The 14485-nt window shown below is 42.5% G+C and overlaps 1 protein-coding gene across 2 annotated transcripts in view; it reads left to right on the forward strand.

The window, feature by feature from the left end:
- The first annotated feature begins 6682 nt into the window (after positions 1-6682).
- Positions 6683-14485, forward strand: part of LOC101687358 (neuronal regeneration related protein) — a 28782-nt gene continuing 20979 nt past the window's right edge. Inside the window, exons 1-3 of one of the 2 annotated variants that reach the window (XM_013060857.2) lie at positions 6683-6766; positions 7161-7202; positions 8527-8591. In XM_013060857.2, coding sequence (XP_012916311.1) covers positions 8589-8591 — 3 coding nt within the window. In that variant the 5' untranslated portion in view covers positions 6683-6766; positions 7161-7202; positions 8527-8588. Of the gene's footprint in view, positions 6767-6821; positions 7010-7160; positions 7203-8526; positions 8592-14485 lie in introns of those variants that run through there. The other variant, XM_013060855.2, reaches the window with a different exon arrangement.

The raw sequence follows: 14485 nt of genomic DNA on the forward strand, positions 1-14485 counted from the left end.
GAGGATGGCAGTAATGGGGACAGAACTTCACTCAGCTCTCAAGCTGCTCAAGTTAGTTTCAGAATTAGAGTTAGTATGTGTGGAACACTATAAACACAGCACAGTATCGGGGATGTTTAAATCTAAGGACATTTTTTTCTTACTCCACCTCTTGAATGATAAGACAAGCACTACCTTCACATCATGTAATGATATATACTTTGTGAGTCTTTTAGGGTATTAATTCTGCATTTCTCTAGCATTATGGAGAATAAACTCTGATACGTTAATCACTTTTCAAATTCAGAATTTCCCATAGTAAAAAAAGCATTCTTTGTTAGGTGTAATTAACTAACACACACATACACACATACAGGGGGCACACCCACTGGAATTTTAAAATAATTTCCTTTTACTTGTTTTGGAACAGCATTAACCACCAGTATTATTTTTAAAGTTTTGCACCACCATTCAAATAACTTTTAAGACAAGCAGAAGGCAAATTTTTAAATGTGTTTCATATGGTCTGTTTTGTAGAGTAGGATAATCTGGATAAATCTTCCTCTGAGGCATTCTTTCCATTTATCTCTTTGTTTCTGCAATAGCTAGCTTGTTCTTCACCTCTAGAAAGGTTAACTTGATTTTTCCAGGGATTTCCAATTATTTCCAGATGTTGGACAAAATATAGGCCTGTGGGTACCATGATTTTCAAAAGTTCCTCACCTCTTACATTTGTCCTTGATCTTTTAAATGCTATGCTCATCACTATGTTTTCTAGAGTGGCATAGGTTATGAGTCATCCTAAATTTGCTTCCACATTCATATTTCATATTTTGCTCAGTTTACACCTATTTTTCCTCCTTTCGTTGCCGGTGTCCCCAGTGTCAGTGACTTGGTTCTTGATGTTTTGTGTTCCTTCCTGAGGCTTACTGAATTTTCAAATACAGAGGCATTTTCTGAACTTATTCTCAGTGTAGGTTTCTAAGTGGTGAAGGGAGAATCCTCATCTGTGCTGTCTTCACCAGCTGTGTAAATACAGCTGGAAACTTCCAAGTAGACAGGGGCGAGATCATAAATAGGTTTCCTTATGCGTTTCGGAATGCTGTTCTGAGAACCACGGACCCTGAATTTCAGATGAGCCTCCACAACTCCAACTTTCATATACATATTTAATGGGACTTTCTAGATTGGGACAAAGCCTTGTCCTTGGAGAACACATTACTTCTTTAGCTTCCAGATCTTTCTTGGACCTTCCATTTTTATAGTATCCCCAAACTCGTAACAAACAGAAATATTACAGATCTTCTACCCTTCCAGATGTTTGGTGCAAGGAAGGTGCATAAATTTGCTAAGGCTGCCATAGTAAAGTACTACAGACTCGGTGGCTTAAGCCAGGGGGATTTATTTTATCACAGCTCTAGAGACTGAGAGAGAAAGAAACTGGCAGATGGCTATCTTCTCCCTATGTCTTCCCATGGGCTTTCCTGTGTGTGACTGTGCCCAAATCTCTTCTTACAGAGACACAAGTCGCAATGGATTAGGACCCACCCTCAAGACCTCATTTACCTTAATTATTTAAAGACCCTATCTCCAAATACAGTCACATTCTGAGGTACTGGGGGTTATCACTTCATCATACAAATTTTGGAGGGGACACCAGTCAACCCATCTTAGGAAGGAGGCACGAGGAAGAGGGAGATGGTGAGAAGACACTTATTCATGGCTTGTTGTTGGAACATAGACTATGTGGGTTCTACTCTCAGTAGATATAAAACTGAACTCATTGTCACTCCTCCCTCCCAAATCCATTCTTCTTCCCATATTTTCCATTTTAAGAAGGAACATGAGCAGTCACAAAGCCAGTAATCTGGGATCATTCTAGACTCTTTTCTCCAGCTAATCTCTAGTACTCTATCAAGCCCCCAAGGAACCCTGCAATTCTGCCTCCTTCCCTCTTCTCCTTTCCCATGGGTCATTCAGGATTACTCACCTGGATTACTATAAATAGTCTCCTAATTGATCTCACTTCCTCAGTTCTTCCCCTTCTCTCTACTCAAATGCATCCTCTGAATTGTGCAAAGAATAATCTCTCTAGGGGGAAAAATCTGTTCATGTCACTTTCAGATTAAATATCATCGATCATTGTATATTGCTTTAAGCATAGAATTTAAATTTCTTAGCTCAAGCATGCAATAAAATTCTTTCCTTTCAGTTTGATGGTTGAATTTAGGTCACATGCTTATCTATAGCCCATTATCAGCTCCAAACAATTTAATACACTGATGGGCTAAAACCACCAGGGTGTGTTCTTCAGATTCACGTTCCCTGGAACTTAGGGACTATATGGCAGGGGGGTGGGGGAGTGGGGGGGTTGGGAAGGAGGAAGACTAGGACAAATCAGGGTTTCATTAAGAAAGAGGAGGAGGAAAGAAACAATGGGTGTTAGGCAAGTTACCAGAAATGTCTACTATAGTCTGTTCCTTCATGGAATTTACAGTCTGGTGGTAAAGACAGAAAAATAAAGCCAAGGTTACAGCAGTGTGATAAGGGCAGTGGCAACGCCTGAGCACAAAGACTCCTTTCTAAATCGGGCCAGAGGTTCAAAGCACATTTCCTAAAAGAAGTGGTATATAACCTAAATTTATGAAGCAAGAAACACACTGAGGAAAGGGAAAGGGCCATTCTGGCAGCAGGTACAGCAAGTGAAAAGGTCCAAGAGTCATGCCACAGAGTCACTCACTCGGAAACTGTGCAGCATTGAGACTGAACAGAGGGGATAGGAGATGAGGCTCAGAGAAGATACATTGTATAAGTTTGGTTGTATAAAGTTACTTATAATACCTATTGTTTGAGCCTCTGTAACTTCAACTAAAGGCCAAACATAGTCTGTAGTTTCACCATAACACAGCACTCTGGTCCTCTGGTGTAAACCCCAGTCGAACAGTAAAGAAGGTTAAATCAGTTCTCAGGGGTCACAGAGCACTGACTCTGACCACTTTACATCCAGCCTTTTGCCCAGAGCCCAAACTCATGGAACTTGTTACCCGAAACGATGAATGACACAGAAGATAAACACAATTGCAAGACTATATATTTGAGATGCATTTGAGTATATGAAGATACATTTGAGAATGAAATACCTAAGGGAGGTTGAAGGAAAAGTCTGCATCTAAAGCCTATTCTCATTTTTTTTTAAGATGAATCTTTTTTTTAAAAAAGATTTTATTTATTTATTTATTTGACAGGCAGAGATCACAAGTAGGCAGTGAGGCAGGCAGAGAGAGAGGGGAAGCAGGCTCCCCACTGAGCAGAGAGCCTGATGCGGGGCTCCATCCCAGGACTCTGGGATCATGACCTGAGCCGAAGGCAGAGGCTTAACCCACTAAGCCACCCAGGTGCCCCAAGCGTATCCTCTTTTTGACCAAACCGTGGATGGAATGTTCTTTGGCAACCATGCAAAGGACAGAACACAAGGGTCAGCTTCTGACCTAGGATTCTTGCGTTCTGGAATCACCTGGCTATCCCTAGTCACCAAGCAAATTCCTTAGCTCATGATTTACCCCTGCCTCTACCCCAAATGTCACTTTCCTCCTTCTTCAGTTTGCTGGCTTTTCTTTGCTCTTTACAAATTCAGCTTAAGCATTGCCTCCTTTAGAAAACTGTCTTTGAGCCCCCTGGTGTGACTGAGAAAGGAACCTCCGACCTCACAGGGCACCCTGTGCTGAGCTCTATCTACAGTTGTCCTTATCACTCTGTGCTGCAGCTTTGGCTTAGGTTGCTTCTCCACCCTCTCGCCCCAGACTGCAGATTCCATGAAGATAAGAATATTGCCCACTTCTTTGCCATCTTTCCTAAGAACACCTTGCTTTTGTTCAGGTCTCTGTCCCTCCTGCACACAGTCCACATGACTCAGGCGAGGCCCCCTCTCCCACCTCAACAAATGGATCTGATTGTTTAAGACAATGGTTCTCAACCAAGGGCAACTTTGCCCCTTCAAGGAACATGTGACAATCTCTGGACATACCACCAGGGTTTGCTACTGGCATCCAGTTGGTAGATGCCAGAGATGCCACTAAACATTCTACAGGAAATAGGACCTCTCCCTTCCTCCACCCCACACCTTGGCCCCATCAAAAAGTCATTCAGGGGTGCCTGGGTGACTCAGGGGGTTAAAGCCTCTGCCTTTGGCTTGGGTCATGATCCCAGGGTCCCCGGATCGAGCCCCACGTCAGGCTCTCAGCTCAGAGGGGAGCTTGCTTCCTCCTCACTCTCTCTCTCTCTCTCTCTCTGCCTGCCTCTCTGCCTACTTGTGATCTCTATTTGTCAAATAATAAATTAAAAATAAATAAATAAATAATCATTGAGCCCCAGAAGTCAACAGCACTGACGTTGAGGCATCCTGTTGGAAGTCAGTGTTGGCGTGACTTTGCTTCCCCAATGGTCTAGGGATAAATGTATGCCCTAAGCAATCAAGGAGACTGAATTGGAGGGCTGCTATTCTACGACTTGGAAAGAACTGGATGATGAAGCTAGAAAGTTGGATTGAGGTCACACTGTGGTGAGATCTGAGTGGAAGGCTAAAGTGGGGTTTTTAACCTGTAATGAAGCAGGGGGTGCTGTGATTAGAAAGGTATTTCAGGAGAGTGGGTGTGCCGAACAACCTTCAGGACAGATGGGAGGGGCTGGAGTGTGCTAGCCAGGATTGCAGGAGCCGGCTATCCTCACATCTCCTGAGGTGGCGTGGTGCAAGCTCCTTCATGTCCATAGTGTCTAGTAAAGTCTCCTTTACCCAGAAGGGCTCAAGAATGTTTCTTCGATAGTCAGATTGTAACCATTTTCTGGAACACAGTAAATAGACTATGATTCTGACCCAGTGTTCTTGTTTCTTAAAAAAAACAAAACAAAGAAAAACGGTGTCACCCGTATGTTTGTGGCTATAGCAAAGAAAAAATAACATATAATAGATCCCAATTTCTCTGTGTCTTTAAAGGGCATCTTAGTAAGTTTTGCATAAATACTAAAGTCCGTGTGTTGTGTGTATGTTTTCTTGTACAAGTAATTTTTGAATGTATCTTCCTGGGATAGATTTTTGATTGATGTGGAAGTACAGTGCCTTCTTGGATTACTTTTGAGGCCAAAGATTTCAATGTTGAGGTGCCTTTGAAGCAGCCTTCTGGGGATTTAGACCTACCGAAGCAGCCTGAGTTTCTTCCTGTCCCACCTTCTGACTCACTCCCCAGACCATCTACCTGGGAGGTGAACATTGGCTCTGAAGGCATTTAGGAGGTTTGATGAGTTTTGTGTCTTCGATTTGCTCCTAGTAATGGCTCCAAGGTAAGTTTTTTTCAGGAAAAATGTGATGTTTTAGATTAATTCAGGTAAACTCCTAGCTGGTCCCTTATGTGTCACATTCACCAGCAGCTTAATAAGGATTTGCCTCGGCAGTGCCTTTTGTAGTATGAAAGATCTATGGGCCTGGCAACAACTTTATAATTTATTCTTCAGAATTAAGAGTGTAAAATATTGCTATTTAAGGTGTGCTCAATCTATACCCCTAAAAACCTTAAATCTAAAAAATAAGAGCATCCATAAACATGTTTCTGTAAATTCTTCCTCCCCAGCACCCTCTTGTCCGTCTTCTCTGTTGTGGTGGGAAAACACTGCTTTCAGTCATTAGAACTAAAATGTGAATGTAAATTTAGAAGAGGTTATGATCTTTTATATCTTTTTTCTTGGCAAAGCATTATAATTAGGAAATAATCTTCTCCTCTAACATCTGACATTTACCATAATATGGTAATTCTGTTTTGTTGGCAACAAAACCAAGTTGTAGCAAAATTTTGAGCTGTTACACTACTATGAAGATAGTCAGATTTTAAATAAGAACAATTTTTTAAAAAAAAATCCGAAATGTAAAGCACTTTTTAAAAATGCAATCTGCGAATTTAAAAAGTATGATTTTAGTAGGGCAAAGAGCAGGAGTAACCGGCTAAATCCTTCAAGGAAAAAGGAGCAAGAGCGGACTGTGTCTCGGGCTGATCACACCAGGTCGCCGCTCTTGCCTGTTCGGGCGCGTGCAGCAGTGTGCACGCGTGCGTGCTGCCTGTGCACAATTGTGTGCCCCAGTGTGCGCGCGCAGCCACGGGGCCTCGGGGCCGGGCCTTCGGGGTGCTCCCCAGCCCGGGCTTCCTGCGGACTGGGGCGGGCGCGCGGAGCCGGCGGGGCTGCGGGCCGGCCGGGCCGTGCGCAAACGCGTGCCTCGCGGCTCTTTGTGTGTCGGTGTGCGGCTCCGCGCCGCCGGCGGGCACCATTTTCTGCTTCGCTCGGGACAGGCACATAAAAGGGAAGGCGGCTGCCGCCCGTCGCCGTCCTCTTTCCCTCAGATGCCCTCTGCTGCAGGTTTATTATTACAGTACGGGCCGCGCCGCCTCTCCCCGCGGCCTGGCGGCCTGCCGGGCTGTGCAGCGCTCTGGCCGCCTTCACGCCTGGCGCGCCCCCAAACCGCCTCCTCCGCCTCCTTATTTGTCTGAAAAGCAACCGCACGTCGAGGCGTAGAAGCCCGCCCGGGGCGGGAGAGACCGGGCCGGGGTGTGCGCGCGCCGCGCTCTGGGGCGGGGCCGGGGCGGCGCGCGGGTCTGCAGGGGCCCCTTTGTCCCCCGCTCCCCCCCTACCCGGCGGGCGCAGTGGGGGCGGCGCGGCGCGCGGGGCGCCCGGGGTGCGGGGTGGCTGGGCGCGCGCGCGCGCTGGCCGCTCGCCGATGGGGCCCCGAGTCGCCGATTCCTGCCGAGTAAGCAGTCTGGCTCCGCCGCGGCCGCACAGTGGCAGCAAGGCTGGGGCGCTGGCGCTGCGCCAGCCCCATCAGAATTAGCTCATTGTTCACTAGCACACTGGCAGCAGAGAGGGAGAGAGAGAGGAGAGAGAGACCGAGACTCTTAGAGAAAGAGACACACACACTCTTGGAGAGAGCGGGAGGCAGGGAGACCTTCCCCTCCTCCTTTTTCCACGGCTGCACTTCTTGGAAGTGAACCCGGTTTGGGTTTTGTTTCCCTTCCCCCTCCTCTCTCCTCTTCCTCCACCCCTTTCCCCTCCCCCTCCACTCCCCCTCCCCTTCTCTCCCCCCCTCCACCCCCCCAGCTGTCTTTCTAGCATGATGCCCTTTTTCATCCACATTTGTGTTTCAGGTGTAGAGAGGAGAGAGTGAACAGGGAGCGGGGCTTTTGTCTGTAAGTATATGCTATTCCCATCCCCGGCCGGGAGCGCTGCTTTCTCTTTTGTGTCGATTTCTTGCCATTGCTCTTAGCTGGACCCTTCAGCCCTGCAGAGTTCATGCTTCTTCCCTCTCAATTTTAAAGAGCCGAAGCGTGTACCTTGAAGAAATACTGGTATTTTGGTCCTGCTGCATTAAGGCTGGAATTTAACTTGGGCTTCTTCTTCTTCTTCTTCTTTTTTTTTAAATGCACAAGTTAAGAGGGAGAATTCTTTTGGGAAGGGGTGGGGTTTTTTGCTTGATGGTGTGGTTAATTTTTGTTCTTCTTGCTCATAAAGCATTGTTAGGAACTGTTTTTTTTCTTTGCATTAGGTGCACTTTGGTGCATGAACCCCCACCCCCTTGATTAAATGAATTCGTGTCCCTCCATCCGTACACTTTATTACTTTCTCCGCGCTGCTGCCGCCGCCAAGGGTCTTCTCAGACATTCGATCTTGCAACACTTTTTCTGCATTTTCTTATAAAGCACTTGAACTTTGGGGGAGGGAAGGCTTAAAAAGAAATGATTGCTTTCTGCTTGATGATGATAATAACCTGATTTGCATTTATGTGTATCTATGATAACATTATAGGAAGACTCTAAGAGCTTATGATACCCTCTTGGAGAACTTTTAGTTTCTCCATTCATCTTAATTTTTGTCATAACTTATGTTAACAAAAGAACCGTGTTCTGCTGACATGAAGGGTGAGAGGAAAATCACTGCAGCATATACATTAGTGTTTGTTTGGTATAGAGAGAAGGGCATAATGGTGTATATTCCTGACTCCCCCCACCCCCCAGTGTAGTGTTGTGTGTGTGTGTGTGTTTTTTTTTTTTAAACACGGAAGGTTATGTAATGCAGTGCCATTTCCAAAAATATCCACTCTGAGGCATTACACTACACGGTGGAAGGCTGATTCCTATTCTGCTGTCTTGATTGCAAATATACTGCCAGTAGTATGTCTGGGAACAAAGAGCAGCCAGAAAACAATCTATCTTTATCACTTGGTTCTACTTTTAAGTTGCTAAACCTTTTGAACTCCTTCAATTTAAAGATGAACCAAACGCTAAGAATAGCCCAGGACTCTGCAAAGCGGGTACCAGGGATTCCTTTGTCCCCTGTTTAAGCTTATAGACCCTTGGAAAGCTCTCTCCAAAGCCCCAGTGGTTACAATAATTTGCATGTAACTTATCTTAACCATGGAAAATGACTATTTGTCCGTAGCCTTTCAACAGACATTTTTCATTTGCTGACCTGCGGAGAAGCGATTTGTCTATTGTGTTTAAACATATTTTGCAGGTTGGTCTCCCTGGACTGAAGAGAGGGAGGGTGCGAGGCCAAGACTGTTAGCGATTCTCAAAATGGTAAGAATGGGTCGTCAGAGGGGATTCTCAGGAGATTCTTGTCAGACTTTATTTCATGTAAATATCAACCACCCGCCTTCATCCTGCCTCAACCCCTTATTGTTCCTACCCCCATTTGACCTTTAAAAGGGTGTCTCTCTCTCTCCCGCGTGTGGGAACTTTGCAGTACAGCAATTTATATGAGCTGGATGGGGTGAATTAGATCTTTTGATTTGCATTCATTTTGAATAGAAGACTGAAATTCCTCTTTCAGAAGCGAAGATTTATTTAACTTGAACAACGGAAACTGTTCTGTTCTTTAAGAAGAGTGATGTGTTGTGACACGCAGAGAAGAGGGGGCAACAGTAGATCTCAGACAAAGCAGTGGGTCCTAGTTTAGAGATAGCTAGAACTTACCCGCAGAGTAGGAGTCCTTGTCCTGCTAACCAAACAGCCAGAGTATCTGCTCCCTTTAAGAGCAGTGTAGATGAAGAGCATGGACTTTGATATTACTACACTCTGTCTCTTGTATCTCAAATGGTATTGATACTTTTTATGGACTTGTAACTTCACTTCTGAGGGGCATTACTCAGTTTCAGAAGTCAAGCATGCTACCTCTAAAGGAAAGTGTGACTATTTCAGACAAGTATTATGATCCTCAGAGAGGGCAGTTTCGTGTTTGGTGACTGATTAAAGAGCAAAAGAGATGAAATACATATCAGAAGCCATTGAGTAAGTACATTGGCCTCGTATGAAAAAATGTCCTCCTTGGAAATAAGGTTGGACTGCAAAAACATAACAGAAATGTCCAACTTTTCAGTTAAGTACAACATGTCCCACTGCAGATGTTTATACTCTCTAAAACACCTCTTTGCCACTTAGAATGTGTGATTTCCAAATTTAGTTTTAGGGTTTTGTTTTGTTTTTTTAAACGAGGGTGGAATTTAATGAATCAAAATCGAATCTGATATACTGGATGTTTTCTTTGAGAACAACCCAAGTATAAGCTTCCAAGGAGAAGAATGAATCAGAGCAATTAAATGAGTTCAGTTTGAATCCTATTAGCAAGTAAGCTCTTTATTTTTTGTGTATGCCTCACCGTCAGTTCAACAGGTGGGTGTCCAAGCCTCAAGTAAAATAGCTCTTGCTCCGACTCAGAGCATAGAGGCCAAATTAAGGAACGTGAGGTGGAAGGGCAAAACGGATGAGCAGAAAATTAAACTGGTCAGGGGGTTTTGCACGAACATTCCTAACTTCCTATTAAACTCCTAATCAGTCATTGTCTCGGAGTGCTAGGATAAATAATAAATAATAAATAATAATAAAATGCACGGCCGCAAAGTATTTTTCTTTTTCTTTTTACTGAGACTGGCCCCATCCACTTGTCTGGTAGCTCTTTATCTAGAATCGTACCCCTGTGTCTCCGTAGTTAGACCATGAAGGTTCATGTATGTTGTAATATGTCCAGTGACCAGTTTGGTTAGACATAAATCCGACCGCTTTCCTTGTCAGAACTAGCCCTATAGGTCACGCTCTGGGAGTAAATATCATGTTTCTGTGTTAGTGAGTGCAGTGAGCTTCGTGAAAGGCCAGCGTGTGTGCCAAAGCCGAGAATGAAAGTTGGAACGATTTGAATGCACAAGAGTAAATCTGAATTATTATTGCATGTTGTTAATTTCTTACAGTTGTCCTTTATGTATGGTGGCAGGATGAGAAATCACAGTTTGTTGCTCTTGGAAGGATTTTTACTCAATGGAAAAATTCTCACAACTTTTTGGTGATCCTTTCATCAAGATGTCAGTCCCTTTTGGCACAAGCCCATTGCCTGAAATGAAACCACCGACAGTTATTGTCTGTGGGTGATTCCAAGTAACTTTCTAGCAATTCGCTTATTCCGGGAGGCCTGAGCTCTTAGAAGGCTTTGCATATGTTAATGTTTAAAAAAAGTTTCTGTTTTACTCTTTAAAAAATCCGTTATTAATGGCACCTCCTTTTCTCCTTTTTGGCAAAATGAAGTTATTTTCCTTCCTCTATTAAAACTGGAATTACTTTGCTGATCTCCGTGACTGGCTTACTTAGCGGAAAGATGTAGCCTGTGTACAATGGAAACCTTGGCTGGGGAGGCAGTAGCTCTAACACCTGGCTGCCTCTGGAAAATGGACGAACATGCCTTTTCTGTTAAATGTGTATTTCCATTTACATAATTTGAAACACTAAAGAGGATCTAATTTCAGTGTACTTAGCTGGTTTAGTTAAGAGCTTATGCCAAATACAAATTTATAATCAGCTCATTCCAGGGTAAGAAATTACTGGTAGACCTCAGAGTTTTAAACAGAGAGATTCAGTATCTAGACATTTTATAAACCCTAAAATGATGATGTTCCACAGCAATAATTTGAAGAAACTCAAGAATCCTAGAGTGCTTTTATTAAACAAACAAACAAACAATTTGTTAATTCTCCCAGGCACTAATCACATTGTATTCTGTGTAGGGGATTCTCTGAGCACAATTGAGGGTGGGGAGTGGGGGGGGGGCACATCATGTATATAGATAAAATGTATTGTGTTGTACAACTCAGTACTGTTAAAAGGTGTAATTTTGAGTATAGTTTGCTGTGTCTTAGTTGACCAGAGTGTTAGTTCAGTAACCCATTCCCAAACTTTTTAGGTTATCTAGTAAACGTGCATTTTTCCAGTTGCCCTTTTTAATTTTTATTTATTTTTTGCAATTAACAAGATATTGTGAGTCTGCAGAAAGCATCCATATTTCTTTAATTTATATTTGGCTTTTTGTTAAATTTGAATTCCTGAGATATATTTTATATGGGCTTTGGTATTTAGATGTTTTATTTTCAAGGTACTTGCTTCAGGTACATCAATGGTAAGAAAATACTAAAGAATGAGCAGATGATCTTATTGGACAGTTTGAAAAAAATGAATTATTTAATCCAGTGTCCAGGTTAAGTCCCGATTTTGAGCAGGACCACCCTCTGTGCAGTAAGCTTGCCCTTGCTTACGTGTGTGCACGGGTTCACAGTGACCTACACATGGACTCATGATGTTTTAATGGAGATCTAGGAATTGGAACAATTTAAGTTCTCTCTAAGGCTGATGCTGAGCTTTTCAAAAAGATGAGTTGACTCTATTGTACTGTTCATAGAGCTCTGCTTTTTGTACAGTCTGTGAAGTGGCATTCATGGGTTTACAAGGAGACTCTTTCAATAATCTCTCCATTAACATAAGGTTTTCTTGTTTAAAGAGAAAGACAAAGATTGAGGAGGGATGAGGTCCTATTGGTAGCTGTGCCCTTGGGCTTTGGAATGTAAATTTACAGGTTGCTCAGTTGATTGTGGAGATGCTGGAGAGTACCTAGGAGGGTAATTTTATATGGTGCTATCTTACACAAGGCCTTCCAGCACACTGTGAGGGGGAAATTGGGGATTGTTTGGGGAAGTAGGACAGTAGGGATTTTCTATCCAGCTTTAACAAACCCAGTCTAGCTTCCTTTAGAGTTATATAGATAATTCAGGCAGGAGAAGACATTTGAGCAGAAATCTTAGAAGCTACTCAGAGCGTCACTCTATTTTAACCTGATAGAATTCTTAAAAATTGGTATGTAAAGCAGATCATCATAACTACATTAAAAGAATTCGCTTTATTTTAAATCTTAAAATTAATACTTCTAAAGTAGAAAAACACACTTCTGAAATGCGACTACTTCAGGACAATGCAATAAAATACGAATACTTCACTAAATTAGATGAGGGACCTCTAAATGATGAGTGTTATACATGAAGCATTCATCCACCTTGGACTGAGTGGGGAGCCTTGGGGTGAACTACTGGCTTCCTTGGTCTGGCATATTTTTTTTCTTAGTGGTATTTTTGGCTAAAAAGTCTTTTAAGGTCTTATCCACACAGCCAAAGTGAAATGGAGCATTGATCACTTATTGGAATAATTGTGCCTAAAACAAAACAAAAAAAACTCCGATTTCCTGATTCGTCTTTGTTATTCAAAATGTTGCTAGAGTGATAGAGGAGTGGGAAGGACTTGCCTAAATGATCTGTGTAATTTCTTTGTGATACAGGAAAAGACTAGGGATAAGGAAATCTTATCAGCAAATCCAGTTTGAATACATCAGAGGAAAATGTATTGAATGTACTTGGGCTAGGTCATCTTGGTTGATCAAGATCTATTCAAAGATTCCAATTTTAAACTGCTCTTTTGCTTTGAACTGGAAAACAGATTAACCATAAATATTAGCCCACATCTGTAGAAATTATGGTTGCTAAAAATACCATTTATTGGGTCAAAATTTATCTGAAATAGATATTTCTAGACATATTTTGCAGGTAGGGACAGCTTCCAAGGATTTTTGTCTCAGTGGTTTAAAAAAAATAGCAGTGACCCTGAAATTGATCTGCTAGTGCATGACAAGTATTAGCAGCTCTAATGGCTTGGGATTTAAGCATTAACATGGCTCTCAACTAAATTCTAAATATCAATTCAGTTATTAGTAGCAATGACTTGGTATTAACCTGGGTGTAACACTAGATTATACTGTCCTGCATTATTTGTTGGTTGAGTCATATTCATTTCTTCTGTTGACCAAATAACTTATAGGATCCCAGAGGGTTCATAAACTTCATATGCAGTGCTTAATAAAGTTTTAAATACATGTTAGAAGCTCAATAAATATTGGGTTGGACTTGTAAAAGTTCATCCTAAATGACGAATCATGTTTAGTTTTAGTGATCTGGAAGTAATGTGCATCCTTACCTTTTTCTACGAGCTAGGAAGTTGAAGTAAATGTAATTTTAGTTTTCACAGTAAATTATTTTCCATGATTTATTAATAAGAGACAAAATTTGTGGTTAGGCCATAAAGCCACTTGCCAAAAGAGAGTGGCTTGCAGTTGTTCCCACTGACCAGCTGTTAGAGCCACACTCTGATCAACCTGGTGATATGCTGGACTCAATCCAGCTGTGGCGCTCAAAGCTTACAGCAACTTTTCCCATAGCCCTAAGAATCCCCTCTGAGATCCGGAGGGAGCTCTGACCCCCTAGTACTGGAACGTGAAAGCCCTCACTTATTTCTAGTATAATCTGATTCTGTGATATTATGAAAATGACCTTGAGAATACAAAGGTGCTATGACTGAAAGTATTGAAGAGAATGAGAAGAGTTAGTTGTAGGATTGGTGTCTGTTCCCATGCCAACTGTACAAGTACTTTCTGAGCATTTTATTGGTGCTTCGTTCTCCCGCATTACGGAAGACGCACACTTTGGCCCCTGCCTTCAGTCGACTTGTATTTTAGTTGTGGAAGGAAGACTAACGTGTGTGACGAATTTAATGTCAGATGGTATAATCTGGTTCTAAATTGTAAGAAGCAGAAGAATGATGTTATTGAACACTGGGGAATGGGAATGGTAGAGGAAACATTTTTTTTAAGGAGGTAGAAATTAAGCTAGACCCAGAGACAGCAAATATGCACACCTCCACTAACTCCTACTAACCTGGTGGCAGAAAGGCCAATCAAGCCTCATTCTTATTCTCATTATTCAGCCTGAGTAGAGAGCTCAGTAATAAGTGATTGGAGTCGGCATTAAATTTGAAACCTAGAAGTGGACTCTTTGCTCCTTGAGAGCAGGTACCATGCCTTCTTGAGCTTTTTACCCCTAGGGCTTAACACTAGTCCTTAATAATTATTAAGTGAATGAAGAATTAGAAATAATTGGAGAGATTTAGATGAGAGAGAAGTGAATTCCAGATGAAGGGATTGCATTAGAAAGATACACTTACTTGCAAGAGTAAGCATGGTGCATTTTTATACAGTGGGGACTGTCCTCCTTCCTGTTTAGGGCCTCTGTGCTGTCAAGGACAGACCTCACAAACTAAACCTACAAGTCAGGATT

Source organism: Mustela putorius, unplaced genomic scaffold (genome assembly GCF_011764305.1).
Source record: "Mustela putorius furo isolate JIRA1106 unplaced genomic scaffold, ASM1176430v1.1 tig00001059_pilon_pilon_pilon, whole genome shotgun sequence".
Lineage (NCBI taxonomy): Eukaryota > Metazoa > Chordata > Mammalia > Carnivora > Mustelidae > Mustela > Mustela putorius.